General features: G+C 50.7%; 1 protein-coding gene across 1 annotated transcript; it reads right to left on the reverse strand.

The window, feature by feature from the left end:
* Window positions 1-219: 219 nt before the first annotated feature.
* Window positions 220-27,653, reverse strand: Kctd5 (potassium channel tetramerization domain containing 5). Its single transcript, XM_059270163.1, has 6 exons — window positions 27,304-27,653; window positions 13,894-14,002; window positions 12,872-12,963; window positions 11,122-11,217; window positions 9,156-9,281; window positions 220-1,946 (listed from the first exon to the last, which is right to left on the reverse strand). The coding sequence occupies exons 1-6, from the start codon at window positions 27,553-27,555 to the stop codon at window positions 1,917-1,919; spliced, it is 705 nt and encodes a 234-aa protein (XP_059126146.1). The 5' UTR covers window positions 27,556-27,653; the 3' UTR covers window positions 220-1,916.
* Between the last annotated feature and the right edge of the window lie 49 nt (window positions 27,654-27,702).

Here is a 27,702-nt window from a genome sequence, read left to right on the forward strand (position 1 = left end):
GCCACCAACCTGGCTACATTGGCTACACAAAAGGACACAGGCTACACAAGGCTCAGGGAACAGTCTCTGGACAGCAGAGATAAAAACAAGCCCTCAGGGAACCAGGAAAAGGTTGCTTTCTACAAGAGCGAGGACATCATTCTGGTCTACCAAGACACACTGTGCGCAGGAGGGATAGCACTTCTCCACACTTCAAGACATTAACAGTTGCTGAACGCATTCATAAATACACAATTTTATTTACTATTTTCAGGGGAAACTTAGGCATTAAACGATAAGCTGATAAAATACGGATACCTAAAAAAGTATAAAAGTATAAATATCCCCTTAGAATTTTAGTGAATTAAGTTTTAATATCATTAAATTAAAAAACAAAAACAAAACCCCCCACAAGTCTATCTACTGTCAAAGTCATAAATCAAACAATGCTAAGTATCCAGCAACTCCCCAGAGTATTCCCCATGGCCAGAGCCACTGCCCCCAGGGCTGCTGAGGCCCAATCAACCCAATAGAAAGGTTTTTATGAATCATTTAAGCCAAACATTTAACAACATACAACAGACCTTAAGAAAGGACGAGGTCAGTCCTAGATGCTAGAGAACTTGATTCATCAGTTTCTGGCAGAGGAGAAGGAAGAGGGCCTAGGCAAGAAGTTTCCGGAAGCATCTGAAACAGTGTTAGAGGCTGACTGGCACACGGGCAGCCACGGCGGTCAGTGTGCACAGCTCCCTTGAGAAGCCAGGGGTCAAGAAGCACAGAGCTTGCTTGCTTGGGCCAAGTCTGTGGCCTGCTACATCCCTAACCAGCTGAGAAAGATGGGGTTCCAAGCCAGCAGGTGCAGCCTCTGCAGGGACCTTAGCAGCTCCAATGTCGTGTCAGGTGAAGAGAGCCCATGCAGGTTGTGCAGCCTCAAACACTCCCGAAACCCAAGAGAAGAACTGCATAGTTAGACAAGGAAATGAGAGCCAGTGAGGAGACATGTTTGCGCTGTAAACATCCTGAATGTTCAACATGACCTGGAGTGTCAGCTCCAGAAGCCAGGTGGACAGGCCTCCTGCCCCAGCCTCCATCCCAGGCACAACAAAGGCACTGGTAGGCGCCAGCTCCCCCATGAGCCCACAGGTGGGGCATATGAGGCAAAACATCTACCTCCCTTAAATGATTTAACAGATCAATCCAAAATGTAGCAACACTTTTAGGCATTTCTAAAGAGTATAAACACCGGGTGGTCTATCCACACTTTAAAAAAGGGATACAAAGTCCTCTTGCCTGGAAAATACAAATTGAGAAGCCTTGATGATCCTGGGCCAAGCCTATAGGCCATTACAAGAGCCTGCCTCTGAAAGGGTGCAGTCCAGGGGAGGTGCCCAGAAGTAGTGATAATGTGGAGGCTGCCTTTGTCAGGAGCCTCAGCAGAGGTCAAGAGAAACCAACCAATCATGCCTGGAGGCACAGCGGCCTCCCTGACCCAAGGATGAGGGCCTGGTGCTCAACCAGAGATGAGCCACGCCCTAAGCCACAGTGCATTGGACAGGAGTTGTGGCAGCTGCCCCTCCCTCCTGGCAAGGCCCAGGCTGCTTGTTGCAGACTGTGTGTAGCACCAAGGACCTTGTCCTTCAGATCATCTTCAGGAATGCGTGGGCTGGCCAGCAGCATTCAGTCCCACGGAGCACTCGGAAAGAACAGAGTGAGGCCACAGAGACTGCCAACCCAGCCCAGCCGCCTCCCTGTGGGGACGACTGGCGTGACAGCTGGGCCGTCTCTCGACACCCACATCTGAGGCAAAAAAGGATCCACACCCAGATCTCTAGAGAAATGATCAAAAGCAGGTTTCTTCTCACAGCCATGCTTTCTGCACATGGCGGTTCACTTTATCTTGGGGAAAAGAAAATCATTTCTTCAGCTGTCAGTACTCCTCACATCCTTGAGCCCCGTTCTTGCAAAATCTGAAAAATATGAAACACAGAGTGAGGATGTAGGCCCTGACCAAGTGCCCTGTTCAAAGAGCAGAGTTCAAAGGCACCCTCACTTCAGGCCAGGACCTCAGCTAGATAACAGGGAGGCCTGTACAGTGGGCGGCTGACATGATCCTCCAGATCCCCTCATGTCCAGAAGATCAACCCCATACCCCTTCTATTTATGAGAAGGTCTGCACCCCTTCACTGGCCCCAGCCCTCGGCCCGGCCGCAGAAACCCTTCCAAGCAAGGTCATGCTGGAGGCCTCCATATCCAGTCTGCTCGCTGCAGCATCTGCTGCCTCCTCACCCTCTGCTCCCACTCTGGCTGAAAAGCAGGGCACTGCCCAGCCTCCTTAACTAGTACACCGCAGTCAGCTGTAGACTCAGCTGGGACGGAAGTCCCTGGCGGCCTTCAAAACATGCTGGGGCTGGGCACATGCTGCTGAACCAAACCCATAAATGAGCCTCTAGTTGCCTCTAGGGCTAGGATAGGACATGACTCCAAGCAGAGCTTCAGAGCAGAGGAACCTCACAGGAAGCCATTTGGCATCGACTGCCACTGTGAGCAACCCTACCGGTCTGGTGCCATGGGAAGAGCTGGTTCTGGGAGGCTATGATGAAGGGCTCAAGAGAAGGCCACGTTCTCTCAAGCTGCTCCTGCAAACCCACCAGCACCCCAAACACCATGCCTGCCCCGAGGCCAGCCCCACGAAGAGCTGTGGGAGGCCGAAATCACCACTCTAGCACCTCAAGGGGGAGCTTCACAGGTCTATGAGATAATGCTGTTCCCTAGTCTGCCAATGGCAAGCTCTACTCGGTGGACAATTTCTGAATTCTCCAGGACATCTGGAAGTGACTCTAGGTGCCACCATCTTACTGGGGAGCCAAGGTCTCAGTCCCCACCAGCCCTGAGCAAAGCAGAGCCAGCATAGGTGAGGGTGTGGCTGGCAGAAGTGGTCATGGGAGTGACTCTCCAGAACAGTATGTAATCCTGAAGGGCTGGGGCTGAGCTCGTCAGGACCTACAGCAGCAAGACCAGCATCCTACACGCTGAGGCCAGGCAGCACTGACTGTCTGGGGTAGTGCAGGACTACCTTATGCATGTTCCTGCCTTTCCCAGGGAGGCCCGGCCACGTGGTTTCAACCTGCCATGTGGTGTCGCTCCAGGTTTGCCTGTGGACACCACCATTTTGTTTCCACAAGCCCAGAATCCCAGAGCTAGAGCCATCAAAACACGTTCCCTAAAGACTCCAAGAAGTCTGGGGCCACTGAAAGACACCCCTCCTCCCTCCAGGGCTCTTTCCAAGTCTCTGGAGCCTGGGCACCCGCACCCCCCACCCCCCTCCCCACCCCCCCCACCCCCGTTCCCCCGGTGACCGTCTCCAACCAACAGAAGGCAGGTATGGCTCCCTTGCGCTTCTGTCAGCCCCACCACGCCTTAGGTTGAGTTCCTGTCACAGTTGAGAGTCTCCTACCCTGGTGGCTGCAGAAGCCCTCCAAAGGGATGTTACAAGTGAGGTGCTGAGACATAAACCATGTCCCCATTTCAGACACTGAAAAGTGAACAGGGAACGGAACATTTATCTCAGTATGGCTGGAATGATTAGCCTTTCAGTCAGGTATGATGATACACACCTAGAGTCCCAGCTACTGAGGAGGCTGACACAGGATACTGACCTAGGAGTCTGGGAGCAACCAGCCTGGGCAACAGAGCCAGACTCTATCTCTTAAATTCCATGTTTCCTTTTACCTTTTAAATGTATTTATTTATACACAGGGTCTCACTGTGTAGCCCAGGCTGGCCTGAAACTCACATAGAGCTACCTGCCTCTGCCTTCAAGTGCTAGGATTAAGAGTGTGTGCCACGGTATCTGGCCCTCTTACGTCTTTGTAAGAAAGTTTAAACACTTACTTTGTTGTTATTATTATTATTAGTGTATATGTACGTACACATGCTGCACCGTGTAGAGGTCAGACAACTTTCAGGAATTAGTGCCATCCTTATATGGGTCCTGGGGAGTCACAGCTGGACCAGCAGGCTTTCAAGGCAAGTGACTTTACCCACTGAGCCATTCCATCAGCCCCTTGTCGGGTTTGGTTTGGAGGAAGGGTTTCACTGCACAGCTGAGGCTGCTCTGGTACTCGGAACCCTCTTGTCTTAGCCTCCTAATCCCTACTATTGGGATCACAGCTGCGTTTCACCATGACCGCTTCACGGTGAGTTTCTTGAAGGGCTAGATCATAAATACGCTGCGTTTGCTCAAGATGTCTCTGTGACATATAGCTGTAGCTGTGACATATAACACTCACCGTGACTTAAAGGTACAACTCCAGATGGCTGGAGGGGGTGGGGGGTGGCGCACGCCTTTAATCCCAGGATTCAGGAGGCAGAGACAGGTGGATCTCTGTGAGTTCAAGACCAGCCTGGTCTCCATAGTGAGTTCCAAGCCAGCCAGAACTATACATAATAAAACTCTGTCTCCAAATTAAAAAAATATAAAAAAAAAAGTACAACTCCAAATGGAAAAAGCCATTCTTAGTTCCAGGGCTGAGAGCACTCCTTGCTAGATTCTCATTGCTTCCAAAATGCCAGCCCAGATGCCTGCTGGCCAGGTGCCTCCCCACATTCCCAGTGTACTGAGCTGCTCTCAGGGGACCAGTGAGGGTTCCCCCGCTGCAGGTCCACTATCAAGGAGCAATGCTCCTCTTGGGCAATGCTCACGTTCCCAGGGCTGGTCTTGCTCCCACCTACTCACTGGCAATGTCCCCTGCACAGGGGCCAACAGGTAAGCCCTGCTGAGGTGACAAGGCACTCACAGGTCTGGCCTTCAAGACGCAGATGGTAAGCACAGGCTGAGAGGCCTGGATGGAGGAGGATGTGGAGCTGAAGGCCTGTCCAACCCTAGGGGAGATGGACGCAAGGAGAGTGCAGCCTGGAGAACCTGAGATGAGGACAAAACCCACGGCTTTGATCTTTGTCGTATCATGTGAGGCTTTGACGCTGACTGACAGCAAGGACACCCACAGGCTCAGCCCAGGAACACTCCTGTGGCCACACCCACAGCCCCACATGGCACAAAGCCCCACACCTGCACATGGCATCCACGGAGGGACACATTTTAAATAATTAAAAACTAACAGAGCAGCACCCAGCATTCAAGCAACAGTCCCCTGTCCCTCCTCCAGGGAGCTCCACTGCAGACACACAGGCACAACCAGCCGAGTTTCTGTCAACTCCTCCAGGGAGCTCCACTGCAGACACACAGGCACAACCAGCCGAGTTTCTGTCAACTCCTCCAGGGAGCTCCACTGCAGACACACAGGCACAACCAGCCGAGTTTCTGTCAACTCCTCCAGGGAGCTCCACTGCAGACACACAGGCACAACCATCCGAGTTTCTGTCAACTCCTCCAGGGAGCTCTACGGCAGACACACAGGCACAACCAGCCGAGTTTCTGTCAACTCCTCCAGGGAGCTCCACTGCAGACACACAGGCACAACCAGCCGAGTTTCTGTCAACTCCTCCAGGGAGCTCCACTGCAGACACACAGGCACAACCAGCCGAGTTTCTGTCAACTCCTCCAGGGAGCTCCACTGCAGACACACAGGCACAACCATCCGAGTTTCTGTCAACTCCTCCAGGGAGCTCCACTGCAGACACACAGGCACAACCAGCCGAGTTTCTGTCAACTCCTCCAGGGAGCTCCACTGCAGACACACAGGCACAACCAGCCGAGTTTCTGTCAACTCCTCCAGGGAGCTCCACTGCAGACACACAGGCACAACCATCCGAGTTTCTGTCAACTCCTCCAGGGAGCTCTACGGCAGACACACAGGCACAACCAGCCGAGTTTCTGTCAACTCCTCCAGGGAGCTCCACTGCAGACACACAGGCACAACCAGCCGAGTTTCTGTCAACTCCTCCAGGGAGCTCCACTGCAGACACACAGGCACAACCAGCCGAGTTTCTGTCAACTCCTACAGGGAGCTCCACTGCAGACACACAGGCACAACCATCCGAGTTTCTGTCAACTCCTCCAGGGAGCTCTACGGCAGACACACAGGCACAACCATCCGAGTTTCTGTCAACTCCTCCAGGGAGCTCTACGGCAGACACACAGGCACAACCAGCCGAGTTTCTGTCAACTCCTCCAGGGAGCTCTACGGCAGACACACAGGCACAACCAGCCGAGTTTCTGTCAACTACAGGATGTACAGAAGCACAGAGGAGGGGTGGAGGCAAAAGTCACCAGGGCTCATGGGCAAGGAGACTATGGTGTTGGGTCTACCTAAAGGGCGCAGAGCTCACCGTGACATTTACACTTAATCTGAGTCACTGCCTTGGTGCCTCGTCTCCTCGTCGTCGCTCTGGTGTGGACAGCAGCAGGAAGTAAGGAAGACAACTGTCAGCCCAGCCTGAGCAATGCAGGCCTGCAGGAGGACTAACTAGTATATCGCTCAGGAAGAAAACCTGGGGGAGCCTAGGTTGAGCTGAACTGTGTAGTCCTTCACCTACAGCCGACACCTGCCCTCACAGCTCCCAGGCAGGCAAGGAGCTGAGTCCTGTCCAAGGGGCTTTTGTTGTAGCCCTAGCTCCTGGGAAGTGACTTAGAGGACCATGGACCCAGCTCCATCAAAGGCCCACTGCATGACAGAGGTGGGACCTTGGTCACAGAGGCTGAGACTGACCAGCCAGTGGGCAGACGTTGACCAGCCCATCAATAACTCATGCCTGTAGGAGGGAGTCTCAGAGGCACACTGGACCCATGGATCCAGAGGGGTTCCCTCACAGGTGGTACTGTCACACAGGAGGACTGTACCTGATTACAGAGGGCTCTCTTGCTTTTGGCCCCAGAAATCTCCTCTGGTGGGTATACTTTTGAGACAAAAGGAGGCGCTAAGCCCAGCCACTCTCATTGCATTCTGAGCCAGGCTAGATGGCAGTTCAGAGTGGTTAAGGAAGGCTTTGTACTCACGGCTGGCACCAGAAGCAAGGCACTCACCTAGGGCTTAACTCCTCACACAAGCTCTAGTCTCGTGGCCCTAACATTCCCACGTGAAACAGGAAAAGACTGTGGCAGTACCAGGTGGCCACCAGATGCCCAGGGAGCACCGTGGACAGAGCTCAGTGTGAACTTGGTGGCTGCTGACCACAGAGGACACAACTGACAAGGAGATCCAATGCTCTCAGAGGAGTGGCCTGGTGTATAGGGTGTTTCCAAACTCCTGTCCTCTCCATCTGGCTCCCACGGTTCCCACAGCTTTGGCGACCATGGAACCCCCTGCTGTCAAGTGCATTCAGAAACGGCTTTACTTCAGAGCCAGGTGGTTTTGTTTTTTTTGTTGTCTGTTGCTTGTTTTGGTTTTGGTTTTTCAAGACAGGGTTTCTCTGCGTAGCCTTGGTTGTCTTGGAACTCACTCTGTAGACCAGGCTGGCCTCGAACTCAGAGCTCTGCCTGCCCCTGCCTCTGCCTCTGCCTCCTGAGTGCTAGGACTAAAAGGCATTCACCACCACCACCCGGGCCAGAGACAGGTATTTTTGAAGACAGAAACAGACAAATTTTCAATAGCAAAGGGACTTGGGCCCATGCCTAAAGTCTCCTCACACGTAGAGTAAGTCCTGTTGGCAGCTGTAAAGCCACGAAGGAGATGAGCTCTGCTGGAGAAAGATGAACTCTTGTGAGTTTCATTATGAAAACCAAAAGTTGGGGCGGGGGGAGGAGCTTCTAAAAATAAATGTATGGAAGAGTCCTGTCGTTGTGATTGGGCTACAGGCTCTTGAAGGTAGGGATGCCTGCTAGATCTAAGACCCAAGGGGAGGTTTGCCCCCAGGCCCGGTGTTGGGACTCTGGCTTCCTCCAATCTGCCACACTGAGCCCTTACACAACTCAGGTCACCCTGTGCTTGGGCAGCAGTGGCAGAGGGTCTGCCCCGCCTCACCTCTCATGATCACACAGAGGCTAAGGATGGGAACCCGGGGGTTCTTGAAGGTGTACTAATGAGAAAGACACTGTCACATCACAATGTAGGGAACGTGGAGCACTGCTGAGATCCAGCTAGCATGGCTTCCTAGAGATCCTCTGAGGAACTCTGCCCCTCAGTTCCTCAGTCCTCACCCTAAAGACCAGGAAAGGCTAAATGGGAAGCTCTAGGGTGATCAGAGCCAACTAGGGGCCACTGACTAAGGGTCAGGTTGCTATCAAGTCCCTCGTTAAAGCCCACCACATCTGGCCTCTTCTTACCCAAACTCCTAAGCACCCCCCTGCCCTACCTCCCAGCCCAGAATTGCTCTGGGCCTTACCATGGTCACCACGACCTTGGACTCAGCTTAAGCAAGGTCCAGGCTCCTCCTGAGCTGGCTGCAAGGCTCTGCAAGCCACCACAAAATGTCCTTAAGGCCCAGGAATCCTCCAGTCCAGGCCCACAATGTACACTGCAGGGGCACGTGAATTTGTCTGCCTGAGCTCCAGGCGTAAGGCAGTCAGGGGAAAAGGTCACCAAAGCGGGTCACTTGAGGGCAATCTAAAAGTAAATGAGCCGGTGGTGGCGCACGCCTTTAATCCCAGCACTCGGGAGGCAGAGGCAGGCAGATCTCTGTGAGTTTGAGGCCAGCCTGGTCTACAAAGTGAGTTCTAGGAAAGGTGCAAAGCTACACAGAGAAACCCTGTCTCAAAGAAAAAAAAATAATAATAAATAAATAAATAATAAATAAATAAATAAATAAATAAATAAATAAATAAAATAAATGAATAAGGCAGGCTGCACTCTCAGCCTTGGCTAGTACTGCTTCCCACGGGAGACGGAAGAACCCAGTGCCCTGTAGGTTAGGACTGAAGGACACACGAAACCAAATGTGAAAGAGCAACTGTGTGCAGCTGAGGCGGCTGTGGTGCTAAAAACCTGAGCTCTGGAGAGCTGCTCTCTACCTGTGTCCCAAGTCTTCCCCTGAGTAAGCAGCCAGTTCTGAGGCCCAACTGATCAGGACTAAGGTCTAGACACTTGTAGGAACACCGGCTGTACGTGCTGCAAAGGTGCCTGCGTTCTGACACATCGGGCTGCTTCATGGGAAGATCTCTAGCCACCGAGAAACCCAACAACTAAGAGTCTAGAGAAAACAGCAAAAATCAGTGAGGCAAAAGAAGAAAAAAGCCAGCCAGTGTCTGCCCTAGGGACCAGAAGCATCCTGCTGGCACTCACCTTGGCTTTCTCGCTCGGCTCACTGCTTGTGCCATACGGGGTGTTGTGCAGTTCCTTGGAAACCACACAGAGGAACTCAGCCTGGTCTTCACTTCCATAGTTGTAGGAGGAGCCAATGCTGACCAGCTGAAAGGGAGACACAGCCTGTGACAGTGTGCAGCGGCTCAGGTGTATCTATCTGCCCCTCAGGAGGAAGACCAGGGCACCAACTGTGGAAGCTCAGGGACAGGAGAGCTAGCTTTAGCCAGGAGCTTTTTCCATAGAACTAGCAGGAAGCAAACTCCCAGCGCACTGTGGAGCTGGCACCTGCACCCCCACGTAATTGCACAACATGCTGGAACAGGCTCTCTCTGCAGACTCTGAGCTTCTCTTGGTGCTGCAGGCTGGACCCTAGGGGATGCTGGCTGGCTACCTTGTGGAGGGAGGAGGTAGTAGTACAAAGGTTGAGGCGAGTGAGTGAGAGCCAAGATCAGAGTTCATGTACAAGCACCATTTGAGGACCTACTGCTGGCTGGCCTTGTCTTTGATGGCAGCCAGAAACCCTCTTGGGGTGAAGTGGGCCTTTATAGACTAACCCTAGTGCCCACTGAGGGCAGAGAACCGCAGGGCTGGACTAGGGAGTTCAGGGAAGCAGAACAGAGGTCAACAGCACTAAAAGCCTGGAGTGCTAAGTGAGAGCCTAGCTTGACTCCGACAGACACTGAAGGCGATGTCGCGTACTTCTGCATACTCTCGCCTGTTCTAACAAGCCTCATAAGCCTCCAGGTCACCAAGTATGCTACCTGGGCCAAAACCATGCTCATTACTCCAGCCATGAGTCTGAGACAAAGCTGAACACAGACACCAAGGCTTTTGTTCTTTTAAACACAAAAACTACTCAAGGGGATCACTGTAGCCAGAGCAAGAATGTCAATGGCACAGTGAGTAAGCAGTAGCGGCTCAAAAGGCCACTAGCCACTGTGATCCCTGCTCATGTGTCTACACATCAGAAACAGGCCAGCAGAGAAATCTACTACAGGGCAAGTACTACTCCCCTCGGCAATGGGGGACAGTGGTTGAAAGGAGTGGACCCCACCAGGTAAGACCGATGGCAGAGGTGCTGGCCTGGATCAGGTAGTTATGGGAGGTCCCACTGAGGGGAACACATAAACCCATGTCTCCCAGAGACTCTGTAGCCTCACACAAGGCAGCTCTATTCTGACCTAATCACTGACCCCTGGGTGACCCTAGGTTGGACTGACCACCTCAAAGGGACTGGGCCTCACCCTGGTTCTCTGAAAGCTTGTCATTCTAGTACTAGTCCTGTCTTGGGGAAGCAGAGTGCACCTTACTAGCCAGCATGACTCAGGCTCTCTGGGTTCCACCAGAAAGAATGGAGGTCCCCAGGATGACCGCACAAAGGTCAGAATTGAGGGGAAGAGGAGTGCCTGCCTGTGCTATGTGTCTAGGATCACCTCGGACGGCTGAGGACAAAGTCTTCAAGTTGGTTATGGGAGGAGATTCCCCTCCAGCCAGAAGTCACAAGACAACAGAGCAAAAGGCACTTGGCTCCAAATTAGGCGACCCAGTTCACAGATCCAGAAACGGTGACAGGCACTTGCCAGTGTACAGCCTTTCTTGGGCCACATGCCAGGGATATGAGGAGCAGGCTCTGCCACGGTGACATCTGCTCCTGTCCAACCCTCTGAAGTGATTCTAACAGGGTCTGGGTACAAAGCACACACATATGCAGTCCATATGACCCTCCAGACCCCTAGGAGGGCAGAGCCCAGCCAGCACTGATGTGGGGGGGGGGGGACAGGAAGCACTCAGGAGCTGAGCTCCGCACATGGAGGAAGTGCTGGACACAGCACACAACAGCCTCGAGGGAAGAGCTGCCACTAGAAAGGTGCCACAAAGAGAGCCCGGGAGGATAAGGACAGGGAATGGCCCTGTGATCTACGGTTCCCATGGCCACACTCCTCACCTGCTCGAACTTCCAGCCGTCTGACATGGTGGAGACCATCTGCGTAAGCTCCTCCTCCTGGCACTGCAGCACACGGTACACGTGCTTCACTGGCATCTACAAGGACAGACACCCGAGAGGTCAGGCCCCACCACGCACCCAAGCAACTCTAACCTCATCCCGCCACAGTCAGTCAGTATCCAAAGCAACCTTAGCCAACCTACAGCCTCAACAGCTGCTGCTGCAGCTTTCCTGTGGACCTTCAAAAATATTTCTACTTCTAAATTCCAAAATGAAATGAGTCATATTCCTGAAATCCTCAGGACACCTGTGGCTAGATATGAATACACAGAAAACCTTTTTTGTTTTGGTTTTTTGAGTCAGGGTTTCTCTGTGTAGCCCTGGCTGTCCTGGAACTCACTCTATAGACCAGGCTGGCCTCGAACTCAGAGATTTGTCTGCCCCTGCCTCCCGAGTGCTGGGATTAAAGACGTGTACCACCATGCCTGGCCAGAAAACCTTTATATGTTCCATGCGGGGCTACACAATCTTTTGCTCACTATTCCTGTCCAACAGAGCATCCCTGGCCAGTTCCAGGCAGACTGTGGTCTTAGGTGTGGGGTGGGAACAACCAGGAGACAAGTGTGCCCTTCTAGAGCCCCCAGTACATACAGGACATAAGGGTCCCAAGTTGCTGTTGCTCCGGTTGTGTTTCATGCTAGCGGCACATGGGTAACAGTCACACACTGGTGACTGTCACCCGAGTGCCTCACCAGCAAGGTATCCAATGGCAGTGGCTGCTAGGCTTCCGTGAGGCCAGCCCTGCCAGGAGGGTCCCTTCTCCCCCCACAATGCAGACAGAGACTGGAGTAGTACAGATCACATGGTCTTGAGTGGGACTGGGATAAAGGGGAAAGAGGAGGCAAACCGAGGAGGATGGGGAACCCTCAGGACCTTTCCAGTGCCATGAGGATGAGAAGTTTTCTCCTCAGAGCCCTCCTGCCCCGAGCGGGCCCAGAGGAGGGCAGAAGGGCTCGGTCAGGTCATCAGTGAGCGGAGGGAAGAGTGAGGTTGTGCAGTGCCAAAGTGCCCAAGAGAAGCCCGTCAGGAAGGCTGATCACAGGGCGAGGCAGTGAGAGGCGCTAAGTAGACAAGTCAGGGTGTTGGCAGCATTCCTTTCATGAGGTGGGTGAGGGCGTCACCACTCTCAATGCAGAGCTAGCCTGCTGATTAGACCAATGCTGAAACCCACTGAGGCCTGCCTTGGAGAAGGTGGGGCCACTGCCTACCTCACAGAGCACTCACAACACACACACACACACACACACACACACACACACACACACACACACACTTGCTGGGCAGCAGAGGGCCTAGGAAGCCCACCTCCTCCCAGGAACTGCACGATCCCCAGTCTCTGTGCCACCTACCTCCCAGCTCAGCCATGCTCTTCTCTGCCATGCTAGCCACAGGCCTTCGAACTTGCAGACTAGGTCTTGATACCCACCTATCAGAGGGCCTCTGCTCTCCAGCTTCCCACTGCCCTCACAAGGCCTCCCTATCCTCCATGCCTTCACCACACACCCTCCATACAACTGCTTGTCTCCATTGACTACAGTGGGCCCTTCATGGCACATGACGAAGAAGAGAGCAAGACCCAGGACACCAGGATGAGGATAGTCCCGTTCTGGTCCAAGACCACACAGGGAAACTAAACCCGCTTATCCACCTCAGGCCCCAGAAGCTGCTGGTAGATCAGCCCCCGTCTCACCTGTGATGTCTTGCTGTCTCGCTCTCTAATCTTGTCCTTTACAAGTTTTATTAGTGAGGTGATATTGTAAAACTCTGCTTCCTCCAACACGCCTGAAATAGAGGTAACAACTGTGATTTCTATTAGGTCAGACCGACGCAAGTAAAGCCCTTCATCCCTGCACCCACCCGGTCCCCAGCCTGAAGTCCTCGTGTCCAGCTTGTCCTAACATCCTCACAGTCCTCTCAGTTCTCAGCACTCAGCAGAGGCAGAGGACTGAATGAAGGTCAGTTTACTGGACATACTTATGGCCCTGTCACTACAGGTGACACATGGCAGCTGCTCTGAGCCCACACCTGCTCTGAGCCCACAGATACTGGGAAATAACTGGCATTTTTTCTGCAGCCTGGAGGCTGTCTGGTGGTGCTACTGGCTCTTCCTGTTGGGAACCTGAAGATGCCAGAACAATGTGGAAGCCATGGAATCCTGCATGTCCCATACAGCACACTTTACCCTGCTCAAATGAAACTAGAACTGACTGGAGTCACTCCTGGCTCCAAGGCTTTCCCCACAGCCTGCCATCTAATGTCCCACACTCAAGACTCAAACTTCCCAGAAACTAAAAACTAGAATGCCAGGGCCCTGCTTTCAGGCTTCCTCACCTCTACAGACCTCTCTATCTCTTTAGCTCTCCCACTCCTAACGGACAGCTCAGGATAACACATGACATGGCAACATGGGAAATCTGGGAAGGGCCGAGTTCAGGGAATGAAGCAGGAAAGTCTGCAGGGCACCGAGCATGGCTCTCACAACTCCAGACAGAACCAGATGCAGGTAACAATCCACACAGTAACATAGTAACCAGAGATTTAATGACACCCCAAAGAAAAAAGATAGGCGCTTCAGGAAGCAGCTCCACAATCCAACTCAGATCAGCTGATGTGACAGCAGCAGTTCTCAACCTGCAACTTCATGGAACCAACCAGCACCTCTACCAGGTTCCAGTGCAGAGCTCACATGTCCGTTGAAAATGGACACCTTACCTTCCTCTGCGAGGTCTTTGTTAATGACCAGCTTTCCATGTCTCAAGTAGTTCAGTACAGGTCCAAAGTAGGTGGGATCTCTGTCGATTAAATAGGCACCCGTTTCATCCTAAAAGAACAAAATGCTGTCAGTTCTTGTGTAGAAAGCAGCAGTTCTGCAGTCAGAGTAAGGCCAGACCTAATTCAACACCAGTACTACCACCAGTGCAGGATCCACAACTGCTCATGCACCTGCCTTAGGGAACTTCGGAGCATTCTCTGATCCTGTCGGCCTCCATTTTGATCTCAAACAGGTCTTCCTGTGTCTACTGATCTGAGCCAACCAGATGTTGCTCCAGCTTCAAACGATTCTGAGAAACAGCTAAGAAGGTTTGATGCCCACAAATCAATCCCCATCCCCATCATAGGACAGGACAGCTGTGTAGACCAGGATGGCTTTTGACCCTGCCATGTAACCTCGGCTGGCCTTGCACTCATAATTCTCCTGCCTCAGCCTCCCAAGTAAAGTGCTAGGATTATGGGTGTGCACCACACCTTGCTCCATGGCTCAACTTCTGAGACTCTGGAGACTCAGGCCTTGGCAGCCCACTCTCCTTGTTCCAGGGCATCCTGAAGCAGAAACCTAAGACCTGGGAGTCAAGTAGCAGTACACTGGAGAAAGCGCCCTCCACTGCTGAGCCCAAAGCCTCCTGTCAGGAGCCTCCTACAGCAACAAGTGAAGCCTGAGGCAGTGGTAAGGTGACCACAGGGTACCCTCATTTCCTGCTGAACCACAGCCCTTGGGCTTTCCCGGTGACTATGATCACTAAGGAAACCCTTGCTCTGTGGTCAGTGGTTTGTGGAATCTGAACCATCTATAGGACAACCTATACATCTTCCTACTGACTCGGACAGGCAGTAGCTCCACTTCAGGACTGCTCTCCTCACATGCTCACCATAGCTATCTCCATGGAGGACATCCTCCTCCAGTATGGGGCACATTCAGCTCCACATGATATCTCCCACCATACAGACCTGCTGGAAACAGATGTCCATATGAGAGCCACAGGTCTGGCTGGGGTCAGAGGAGGTGTAGCGTTGGGGGACTACCAAAGAGGGCGATGCACAAAAGCTACAAGGACACACCCCCACCGAGGGTGTGGGTCAGTGAGTTTCTGTCACACCCTACTCCAGACCTGTCACAGATTGGCTGCATGTAATTTGGAGGTTGCCAAGTCCAACAGGGATGCAGATCTTCTGGTATGGACTCATACAAGCTGATAAACGGTGAGCCTTCTTCCACTGATGCAGCCTGATACCTGCTTCTACAGCTATCCAGGGACAGCAGTCCAAGAGATGTAGTGGGTTCCAAGGTCTCTGCTAAGGGGAGGCTACCACTCCAGCTTTCCAATCAGAAAGGCCATGCCCAGTACCAGGGAAAGAAGCTGAGTCCATAAATCAATAGTGCACACTGGCTTCCCTGATCAGACACAGGTCCCATGAAGTTCCTGTAGGTGCAGACCATTGAAAAATGCTGTACTTGCTACCCAGGGAGAGCAGATGACCAGTCAAGGTGCAGAGGACAGCATAGGGCCTAGGGCAGTGTGTGGGGTTCCCTGAACCCCTTGGATGTATCTGCCCATGAATAGCGGAGCTCACAGAGGCCTCAGTCACAAAGCAATGAGCCTTCAGAGGCTGTCTTCATAGACACCCAATTCTGTATTTGGGACAATAAATACTGGTACTTTCAAGGGTCCCTTCCAACATCCACAGGCTCATATCAAAGTGAGAAACCTGAGCTGTGGCTGACATCAAATCAGTGAGGTCTGGGAGGCAGGGACGATGGAAGCCAGTTGCTCACCCTAAGTGCATTTCTCCTCCCATGGTCCCTGTATGAATGTCCAACTCCCTAGCCCTCTCGACTTCATCGCCATCACTTCATCGAAGGACAACATACAGGTTAGCTACCCCAAGGCTCTCCATTCTGTCACATGGCCTTTAGTCCTTAAGGCCACCTGGGGCCCTGCCTTCCAGTATCTCAGTCTTCTGGACCTCAGTCATCCAAGCAAAGCCAAGAAATCAAGGAGAGCAATGGCAATTATTGCCACATTACAGAGTCACAAGCAGGCTGAAGTCTGGACAAAGAAATGGCACCACCACAGAGTTCTCCCCTCTGCTCATGTGGAAGTGCCCACTGGAGTGTGACATTTCCACAGCACCACGCTCAGGAATATTCATGGCTCAATGCCCCCTCAACAGACCACTGATCAGTCAAGAAAAAAAAAAAACAAAAAAAAAAACACCAGAGGGTGATGGGTTCATCCCTACCCAGGATACTCTTGGGGGCCTCTCTTGTCATGATGGCCATGGCTTCAGAGCCTAGTCTCCCCTGGCAACAAGAAGCCTAAAGTCTCCAGAGTAGAAGGGGGAGGGAGTAAGGGGGGGAGGAAGGAAAGGGAGAACTGGGAGGAAGCTATTTATTGAGTACCCTCACTCAGCAATCTCCTGGAGACTTCCAGAATGACAAGTGGCACAAGACTACACGAAAGTGACCTAGGCCTCCCAAGACCTGAAGGATGAGGCACAGGCCATTTTGGCAGATCAAAGGAGCCATTAGCATTGGATGAGCTGGCATTGGCACTTGGCCTGAAAACCTGAAGGGTGCTGAGCCTCAGCCCAGCCATGTTTACTTGCAGAGTCTGGCCAGCTCATGTGCTGGGTGTAGCTGGTTCTCACTGAACATGCCCTGTGTGAGGCAGCTTTTGAAAGACCTCCCCTCTAGATCTGCCCTCTAGCCCAAAGCCCCTCTGGCCTGGAAAAGAACACACCTGGTCAGGTGGCAGTGGCGCATTTTAATCCCAGCACCTGGGGGCAGAGACAGAGGCAGGTGGATCTCTACAAGTTTGAGGCCAGCCTGGTCTACAAAGCAAGTTCCAGGACAGCCAGGACTGTTACACAGAGAAACCCTGTCTCGAAAAACAAAAACAAAACAAAAGAACACACGTAAACAGAGGCCTCTTCCAGGCAAATGGTCAGTTGGAAAGACAATACTTCCTCAGAGTACCTGAAGTGAGAGCCTGGCCACAATGTGAATGTCTAACAGCAAAGGGCTGGACTCTGTCCAATGTCTCGCCATCTTAGAGCTGAGGGCTCACCACCACAAACCAAAGACTTAGCTACAAGCTCTAGAAGTGGCAACATGAGGACAGCAGCCCAAGTAACCTTAAAAGAATTTTTTTTGAGACAGGGTTTCTCTGTGCAACCCTGGTTGTCCTGAAACTCACTCTGTAGACCAGGCTGGCCTCGAACTTGGAGATCCTCTTGCCTCTGCCTCCTGAATGCTGGGATTAAAGGTGTGTGCCACCACCGCCCAGCCCAAGGAACCTTCTTATAGCTTCAGGGTCTTCTAGGCAGTATTCTGTGCTTGGAGCCCAATGTCCTGTTTGCCTAAAACACAGTCACAAAGGAAGGGCAAGATATGTACTTTGTGGGGAACCTCTATCCGCATCCAGTTAAGAAGCACTTGAGATTTGGAGACTTCCAGAAAAACAAGACCAAAGTAGTTCAAAAATTTTGCTGAGCCAGGCTGGAGGGCAGGATGAATAACAGAACCTGAACACATATGTAGTCTTATGTGACATGTATAGCCTTATGTGTGAAGGCCCCAGCACCAGCACTCCTGGCCACCCAGGGAAGGGAGCATGTGCTGAGAACGGCAGGACAGAACACCTTGGAAATGAAAACAGGGAGGTATCAGGCAAGGAGTCTCCTACATAAACCTAGGGACAGGAATGGCACAGGCTGGAAAGCAAAGCTGTGGCAGCAGGCAGGGCAGTGATCCTCACTGGGCTATGTCCAGAGGTGGTGGGGTGAACCTCCCTGTCTTAGCTGGGTTTCTACTGCTGTGACACAGCACCATAACCAAAGGTGACCTGGGGAGAAAAGGGTTTATTTCAGCTTACAGTTCCACACCACCAGTCCATCATGAAGGAAGTCAGAGAAGAAACTCAAGCTGGACAGGGACCTGGAAGCAAGAACTGATGTAGAAGCTATGGAGGAGTGCTGCTTGCTTGCTTGCTCTGCGTGGCTTGCTCACCTCCTTCTTATAGCACCCTGGACCACCAGCCCAGGAGTGGCACCATGCAGTGAGCTGGGCTGTCCCACATCATTCATCAATTAAGAAAATGAACCAGGGCTAGAGAGATGGCTTACAGGTTAAGAGCACTGACTGCTCTTCCAGAGGTCCTGAGTTCAATTCCCAGCAACCACATGGTGGCTCACAGCCATCTGTAATGAGATCTGGTGCCCTCTTCTGGCCTGCAGTCATACATGCTGTATACGTAATAAATAAATAAATCTTAAAAAAAAAAAAAAAAGAAAAGAAAAAAGAAAATGAACCACAGGCTGGCTCACAGGCCAATCTGGTGGGAGTATTCTCTTCACTGAGGTTCCCTCTTCCCAAATGATTCTAGATTGCGGCAAGCTGACACAAAATTAATCAGCACAACCAACCAGTTATCAATTTGACACACAAACACATCACTGTTAAGCCATAACCTTTCCTTTCTTGTTGTCCCCAAGATGTCATTAATATCAATATCAAAATACAAAACATATTCCAAACTTTGAAAGTCCCAGTCTTTAAAAATTCCAACTTTAAAAGTCCAGTCTCCAGCACTTAGGAGACAGAAGTAGGCATAGCTCTTGTGAGTTTGAGGTCAGCCTGGACTACAAAGCAAAGTTCCAGGACAGCTAGGGTTGTTATACAGAGAAACGCTGTTTCAGGGGAGGAAAAAAAAAGTCCAGTTTCTAAAATATTCATAATCTCTCTAAAACTCCAAAGTCTAGGCTCACACTCAGACACTCACAGGAATCAAGGGAAAGTGGAGGATCACTTCCTCTGTGCATGCTGTCACAGCTCTCTGGCCAGTTTCCTCCGGTGGCTACTTCCTTAAAGCAGGGCTTCCTTAAAGCAGGTCAGTTGCCTGGGCAGCCATGAAGGCCAGAGTCTGGAGAAAGAGGTAGTGAAGTATGAGCACCACTCATATCAACTCCTTTAGGAGCTGTCTGTGGGAGATCAACTCCACAGTAAGGGCCAAAGGCCAAGGCCAAGCCCTCTAGCCCACATACTTCCACCATGATGCGCACGGCAGTACCGCTTAGGGTCCACTGTGGGAGCACTCTAGGCTGTGCTCATGTTTGCAAGGGTGTGTTGGAAGACCAACAAAAATGAGCCTCCAGCACTGCATCTCCTAGTGTTGGGAATGCAGCTCGGGGCCTCCATCCTAACATAGAAATAGAGAAAACCAGAACACACAAATCCAAATACAAGCCAGGTGTGGTGGCTCACGCCTTTAATCCCAGCACTAGTGAGGCAGAGGTACGTGGATCTCTGTGAGTTTGGGGCCTGCCTGGTTTACCAAGTGAGTTCCAGGATACCTAGGGCTGTTACACAGAAACCCTGGTTTCAAAACAAAAATAAAAGAAACAACAACAACAACAAAAACCCAAAATCCAAATACAAGCCTCAATTCACTCATAAAATCAGTAAGATGACTTTTTACTATTTTTTTGAGACACTATCTTATTATATAGGCTTAGGTGGCTTTGAGATCCACCTGTCTCTGCCTCCTGAGTGCTGGGATTAAAAGCATGCACCTCCATATCAGGCCCCCAAGAGGCCTATCAAGATGTTGACTACAGCAATTGGGGCCAAATGACGCTGGGCCCACAGTGTCACCTGTGCCAAGAGCACTCAAGATGTGGAAGGATGCTGCTACTTCTGAACCCCAGCAGATTTAAAGAGCAGCCAGGGAGCAGCCAAGACCCAGCACTGGGGTCTCTTTTCTCTTCTTCTCTTTAGTCCAATCATGCTTTAGGAAAAGCCTGTGCTGTATTGTGTGGTGGGAAGGTTGTGTTTTCCATAAAAGCATGAGAATCAAGAGTGCTTCCTCGACAACCACGTGTCTCTGCCAGCCCTTCCTTCCTTCCCCACTTCTCAGGGAATCTGGGTCTGACCTACTTGTGGCAGCACTGGCTGGAAACATGTCCCTTTCTCTCCAAAGGCATAAAAAGGATCACTGGACTTAGCTCTGAACATTACATGAAAGCCAACTGCCCCCACGCATACACGCCACCAGTCCACATATGTGGGACAGGTTGCTGATGCCCAAGTTGGCACTGAGTGGGCATAATGTGGAGGCTGAGCCCCAAGCCTGAAGCAGGAAGGAACCCTGAGCCTGAGCTATTGGTCAGAGCTAGGCAGGGCAGCTTTCAGGCCTCTGAGGTGGCTGCCCTGGCCCTGCCAAGTCAAACATGCTCTCAGGAGGCCTAACTCCACAAATCTGTTTTCAAAGGAGTGGGAAGACAACCTCCAGAAACAAACTTGTCTCAAGCCTGTGTCTCTGGTGGGGAAAGACCTAGTAAGGCTGGTCATTAGCCAATAGTAACACTGTCCCGTGCTGTTGCTGTCCTCTAGGGCGTGACCCTAACTCAGCCTCAGGATTCTGGAAATAGCATGCAGAAAAGGGTTAAAATCTCGATGCCTCAGGCAAGACCCTAAGGTGAAGATGCAGCTGCAGAGTGTCACTCTCAAGGTTCAGATGCACCTGCTCCTATCCCCATGGGAGGGGAAAGAAAGGCACAGCCACCAGGAGAGAATCAGAATGAAGTGCAGTGCTGTGAACCGAGGACTACTCCATCAACTGTTCCCACTAAAAGACAAATGCACTGAATTCCGTGTGCACCAACATGCACTATCAACCTAAACACAAATGCTGAGATTCTACTCGGAAATTACCCAATTCAAGTGACAGAGCCACACACGAACTTTCTTGCTTTGTTTTATACATATTTGTCACATCTTTGATCCAGAAGAGGTCTTAGACATCATCAGTTGCAGTGAGGATACTGAGGCCCAGAGACCCAGGAGGCTTGTAAGAGACACAGATGTGTGGAGTGAGGTCAGACTCTGGACTCCTGCTTCCCAGGCCTGCCGCTGTCCACCAGCCCCTCCACACACCTCCGCCTCTTCCTGCCAGCGGAGCCGAGCACTCATCTCACTTTTCTCGTGGCACCCATGCTGCCAGCTCACCTGACCACCCAAGACACCCTGGAACAGGGGAAACACAGCACCCACACCTCTAGGTGAGACTGTGGGGTAAGGGGTGTGTTAGGGCTCTTTTTTTTTTTTTTTTTTTTTTTTTTGGTTTTTCGAGACAGGGTTTCTCTGTGTAGCTTTGCGCCTTTCCTGGAACTCACTTGGTAGCCCAGGCTGGCCTCGAACTCACAGAGATCCGCCTGGCTCTGCCTCCCGAGTGCTGGGATTAAAGGCGTGCGCCACCACCGCCCAGCTAGTGTTAGGGCTCTTGATCACTGTGACCCTTCGTATGATCTTGACACCCCCCACCCCCGAGAGCTCTCAGAGACATGACTTGAGGAAAGTATCCCTGCCACAGATGGTGCTTTCCTTACTCCTGCCTCTAGTTGGAAACTAGAATTGAGGGCACCAGTGAAGCTTGCAAGATGTGAGATTTGTGGACCGGACCCCACAACTGAGGCTCCCGAGTCTTCTCATGGAACCAGCATGTTTGGAATTCACCCAGGGCAGGTTCCTTGAGCTGAGGTCCACCGTAGTGTCTACTGATTTAGTAGACAGGAGCCTTTCTAGGGAGAGAGACTTCCCAATGGCACCAGAGCCCACCACCCGTGTAAACGAAAATGCCATGAACATCTGCATCATCACAGAAGGGATTATCCATCCCCCAGGTTTTCTCAGGTGGCTTCCCTGCTAGGTACATTAGATACAGAAGACCCCCACGCAATCTCCAGTACATACTGCCTCCTTTCTGACAGAGCGTATATCTAACAGGCTACTGCCATCAGCAGCTAGGCAGGAGAAAAGAGAAACAGGAAACAAATGTAAGCATTGAGAAGGATCTGGACCAGTGTGCCTAAAGGAAAGCCTTTCCTGGCTCCATAGTCTTCAAGGTCTGAACACCAGTCTCTCTACTCTGGCTAATAAGTTGGCAGTCCAGGGCATTCTGGCCAGGTCAGCCAAATCAAAGGTTCACACTTCACCTGTGAAATCCCCTCCATAATCTCCAAGGCTACTAAAATCCCATCAGCTTACAGATGGCCTCTAGCCTCCCCACACGTGGCCTTAGGGTAAACAGCATCAAACTCTTTACCTTCTTGCTTAGCTCAAAGAGCAGGCCCTCAGCCTCTCCTCTTCTTCCCTCTCATTAAATATTATCCAGCACCCCATGGCACTTACCCTTCCTCATGTGCTTGGGAAAAATCTACCTCAGGCCACAGACAGTGAGGAGCTGGCCACCCAGGCCTGATTTGCAAAGCTAGAACATCAGTGTAGAGCCCAATGCCAAGGAAGTAAGGACCCACCAGAACAAGGGCAGTGTGAACGCTGGGCACACGCTACCCGAAGACGTTTTGTGGGTTATCTCAAAGCCATCTCCATGGGTACGGGGTGCTGTACTAAAGCTCCATAGCTGCATTTCCTGAGCTTGAAGGCATCAAGCATCTTCTAAGAAAATGCATTGCCCAACCAGGCAGTTCTGCTCCTTCCCACAGTGAGTGAGCGAGCCCAAAAAGTGAGCGAGCCCAAAAAGTGAGCGAGCTCAAAAAGTGAGCGAGCTCAAAAAGTGAGCGAGCTCAAAGTGAGCTGCCCCTAATCAAGGTCTAATGAGAGTCAGCTTGCACCTGAACAGGGGCAGCCTGCTGGCATTTAGCCATATAGACCCTCCCATTGGCTAGTAGCCCAGAGTATGCAGAGGAGGGAATCACTGAATAAGCAAAGTGCAGAAAGAGCTCTGAAAAGGGACCGCCATGACGCCTCCCGAAGCAGTAGACACCTCCCACCCCTAAGCCTCTGCTCCTAGGACCAGGAGGCACACTCTCTGAGAAGGTCTGGTTGGTAAGTACCTTGGCCTTATGGTTTTCTTCTCCTGAACTTTCAGAGCCAAAGCACCCATCCCCCATCCACAGGGGAATGAGCAGCTCCAAGCTCCAAGCACAGGTGATGTGGGAAATCTGGCAGGTGGCCAGAGTTGTCTGACCCCTGTGCAAAACCAAAGCCAGGCACTGTCATGCTGGACAAGACAACTGAACTACACTAGCAGTGGACTGAAAGAATGTCTTTGCACCTGCCAGCCACCTCCCTGCTGCCTCAGGATATCGAGACAAGCTCTCCTCAGAAAGATCCAACTCCTCACGTGATGACAAGTCCACTGACCTGCTCAGGACCAACGGGCTTCTGAATGAGGCACACCGAGAGAGGTGAGCAGACATAATGAGGACAAGCAGCCACTGCAAAGGGGGCAAGGGCACAACACCAGGATGCACCATCGGGGCCAAGAATATACTAAGAGCCACACCCATTATGCACTATACAAGTAAACACCCGAGCCTTAGACGCCCACTCACAGCCTGTGGCCGATGCAACTCTGCCCAGTGCACAGGACGCTCATGGCTAGTTTCTCCGATTTAGTTACACAGAACAACATCTGCCATTTATACTCTAAGTAATCCCCACTTCTCTTGCCAAGCAACAAATTCAAAGATGGTTCTCCCACCTACATCCCATCCTTTGGCCCTGGCTTAAAATTCCTTTCATATCTTTCTAACCTTAAAACTCACTAGTACCAACTGCAGTCAAAGTGGATACAGAGAACTGTAGGGGCCTGGCTGTAGTAAACATTCTTTCCAAAGACCCACCTGGTGTAACTCTGTCTACAATCTCAAAGCTGGGACAGTGACCCCATTCCAAGGCAGAAGTTCATGTGCAAGTAGCAGTTTTCTCTAGATCTGGCTCAGTCGGAGACAGAACACCCTAGTTCAGGATAGCTTCCAACCATACAGTATTTGCTATTTCCCTTTTCCTCCTGAAGCATCATCTCACTAAATCAGGGGCCAGATGAGTGACAAACAGCAACTCTGTTTTCAACATACCATGGATGCAGAAACATAATCAAAACGGATCAAATACCAAGCCTTTGCAAAGCACTTCCCATGGGCAGCTTAGAAGTTTCACGCCTGGCCTGCCCCCAAAGACAACAGTGGAGAGAAAATGACACACAACGGCAGATGCTCAAGTGCACAACACAGCCGCAGTCCCACCGGAGGATGTCCCAAGAGGAAGTGAGAATTCACTCAGGCTGTCTAGAAAAAGAACTTTCATGGCAGCAATGGGCTAAAAGTTGGCCCCTAAAATAGGTCAAAGGCCTATGGATACAAGGCATGGTGGGTAATTAAGTCCCACCCTGAGCTTTGAGGACATGAGGAGACAAGTACAGCACAGAGGATTGGGTATGAGGCTGAGAGGGCCATCAAGCAAGCCTTGAATGTGTTTGCATTCTCTACTATCCCTAGCAATCTTGCTGTCAACAACTTTGGAAAGTGTCTTCCAGAAACTTACTTCCCTGTAGCAACTCACAGCCCTGGCACCCCTGACAATAGTCTGCCTTTGGTGCTCTCCCATAATCAATAAACCCAGAAGGTTCCTGAAAGGTTTCTTGGGAACTTCTTCTCTTAAATTTCCTAACACAAGTCTCATCTTGGCATCACATTCTGCAAAGCTAAGCTCAATAAACACCAGTCAAATAACAGAAAAGGAATCTTCCACCAGGTCCCTGTTAAAGTTCAACTCTAAGAGTGTTTGCCAGGTATCCTTTCCTTGATCTTAACTATGAGGTCAGAGCTTTGAGATCTTTCCACATGAATCAACATCCTGTTTATCTTCCATCATGTAATTAATGGCCTCCATCTGTTAACACCCCTTCCTTCTACCCTTCTCCTTAGTAGGATTTAATTAAGGTGGAATCTCTTGGGATACTCTTTCATCAGAACCTGGTGTGTGTGGTGGTACCGAGAACACAGAACATTTATAGATTTTTCTTATTTGAATACTCTAGTAACATGACTAATGTGAATTAGAATTACTCTTTCTAGCAACCTATGACTAAAACAAACACTATCAACCATGGTACCAAGATTGCATCCACCATATTTTTCTGGAGATAGGGTCCTTGTAGCTTAGGCTAGCCTCAAACTCATTATGTACCTGAGGATGACCTCAAACTCCCAATTCTTTTACTTCTATCTCCCAAAATGCTGAGATTACAGTTGCTTTTTATCATACCTGGTGCTGTTATATTATTTTTATGTTCTGAATTGTGGTTTTATAATTTAGAAATCAAATGTAATTTAAAACAAATAAATTTTAGATTTATTTTACTTTATGCGTATGAGTATTTTGCATATACATACGTATGTGCACGCCTAGTATCCAAAGGGGTCAGAAGAGGGTTTCAGACTCCCTAGAACTGGATGGTTGTGAGCCACCATGAGGGCAATCAGTGTTCTTAACCACTGGACCAAGTAACTCTCTAGCTCTGAAATAATAAATTTTAAAAAACTAAAACATAATCTGATAGAGAATCTCCCACTGCAGTAAAGGAAATACAAACACACATACACACAGAATGTAAATGTGTGTGTATGTGTGTTGGCACACAAGTATCATAATGTGCACTTGGAGGTCGGAGTACAACTTTTTAAAACAATTTTTAATGACTTGTTTTTATTTTTTATTTTATGTGCATTGGTGTTTTGCTTGCATATGTCTGTTGAGCGTGTCAGATCTCTTGAAACTGGAGTTACAGACAGTTGTGAGCTGTCATGTGGGTGATGGGAACTAAGCCTGAGTCTTCTGGAAGGGCAGTCAATGCTTCTAACCACTGACCCTTTTTTTTTTTTTTTGGTTAATTTGAGACAGGGTTTCTCTGTGTAGCCCTGGCTGTCCTGGAAATCACTCTGTAGACCAAATTGGACTCAAACTCATAGAGATCTGCCTGCCTCTGTCTCACCAGTTCTGGGATTAAAGGTGTGCGCCACCACTGCCCAGTTCAAAGTACAACTTTCAAGAGTCAATTTTTTCCTTCCACCATGTGGATCCCAGAGACTCAAATCAAATTGGGCCACCTCACTGGCCCAATAAAGGGTAGTTTATAAAGTAATCTTAAGAGGCAGTGAAACAAAGATGTATTTGACTTTATGCTAAAGTGAAACAGTTCTAAATCCATTGTTCCAGTGCCAAAATTAGGCAGACACTAGAAGCCAATGGATAAGACCAATTTAAAAAATGATTCAATAGACAAGGCAGGGATGCTTGAGTAGAAAGACAAGAATGGTTATAAACACTCACTGTTTGAAAAACCAACAATAAAACATACACCCTCACCATAAAAAGAAAACCCGGCTAACAAAAGCCTATTTCTATCCTGGAAACTTTTGTCATTTTCTGGAAGGTCAGTTCTGTAAGAGTAAAGAGATTTGGTTAACTCAGAAATGGGGACAGCTGGGAGAAGGGTTGTGAGGGACTAAAACGCTATTATCTCAAACCCTAACTTCTTGGTTATTTTGCAGTAACTCAAGAATTCTTATTTCCTGGTCACACTGAGAAAGTGTTCCGTCAGGCCTTGTGAAGTGAACGGGCTCCCAGTCGTTCTAGAAAGCCTTCTGAGCAGCACCTTTCAGGCTGGCGAGGCCCAAAGTCCAGTGCCACTGTGTAGGCTCAACGCAAAAACTCACAAAGTTAGTAGAAGGCTTTGAAACCACCAATGGGGAAAAGGGAGAAAACCACTTTTCTTTCTAAGTTTCAATACTGCACTATGCCACACAATCTTGTAATCCAAATACGTTTTGTTACCACAGGTGTAACAGTATTAGTACTTAATTAAATGTAAGATATACTACAAACTAACCTGGAAATTCCTACCCGTTTGCAAAGGCAGCGGGGAAACCAAGTTTGGAAAGCAGATCGAAAAGAATTCTATACCTGGTCTCTCTTAGACATCCCTAAGATTTCTCTACATGTGGCCCCAAACATGAATTCAATAAATAATTCATATATTAGAAGTAAAATGACACCTTTGGACATTTTTGCCCAGGAGGTACCTTCTAAGAGCTTCAAAGCCGGTTCATATTATGGATGAGAAGGATGGAGCACAAACTCTGCAAGTCACCGGGAAAAGGGCAGCCACTGTGGCAACCCCCATGGCCTACGTTAATTTAAACGTCTGGAATGTGAAAAGACCAGATGAATGCAAAGGGTTCTCAGGTTCCAAAGTCAGCAAATAACTGGGGCGGTGGTGTTCACACACCCTGGGCAAAAGAATCCAGGGAGAAGAAATAAACTAGAGCCACAGCAATGAGAAGCATGAAAGACAAGGCGAGGGAGAGAGGCACTATTAAACAGAGGGCTGAGGTAGATGGGCACAGGAGTGCCATCCTCGCTCCGGCCCAGGACGCTGGGCTCAGAGTGCCCGCTCCGCTGAGTGCCCTCGGTGTGGAGAGGTGTGTGGCGCGGATGGAGACCAGGGCAACAGGCCCCCCGCCGACCCACGAGGCCCTCACCTTGTCTGAGTCTAGGTCGGGGTCCGCCTGGCACAAGCGGTACAGGAAAGACTTCGGGTCCCGGCACAGCGTCTGCCGGGTGGTGAGGAAGTAGGTGCCGCCGACGTTCAGCCGGACCCACTTGGACACACCACTGGGGCGGTGTGCCAGGGCGCCGAGCCCAGCGCTGCAGCGACGGCACAGGCCGCCCCCCAGCCCCGCCCCGAGGCCGCTCGGAGCCGGTGGCAGCAGCTCGCAATGATTCTCCGCCATGATCCCAACAAGCACCGCCACAGTGCCCCTTGGCCGGAAGCGTCCGTTCTTTAATACAGTCCTCCCAGTTGTCCCTCCCCCTAGGTCCACCCCAGTAAAGTGCCCTCCCAGGCATGATGTGCGAGGCGGAAGTTCCGACTCGAAAAG

The sequence above is a fragment of the Peromyscus eremicus genome, chromosome 8a (genome assembly GCF_949786415.1).
Source record: "Peromyscus eremicus chromosome 8a, PerEre_H2_v1, whole genome shotgun sequence".
NCBI classification, from domain to species: Eukaryota; Metazoa; Chordata; class Mammalia; order Rodentia; family Cricetidae; genus Peromyscus; species Peromyscus eremicus.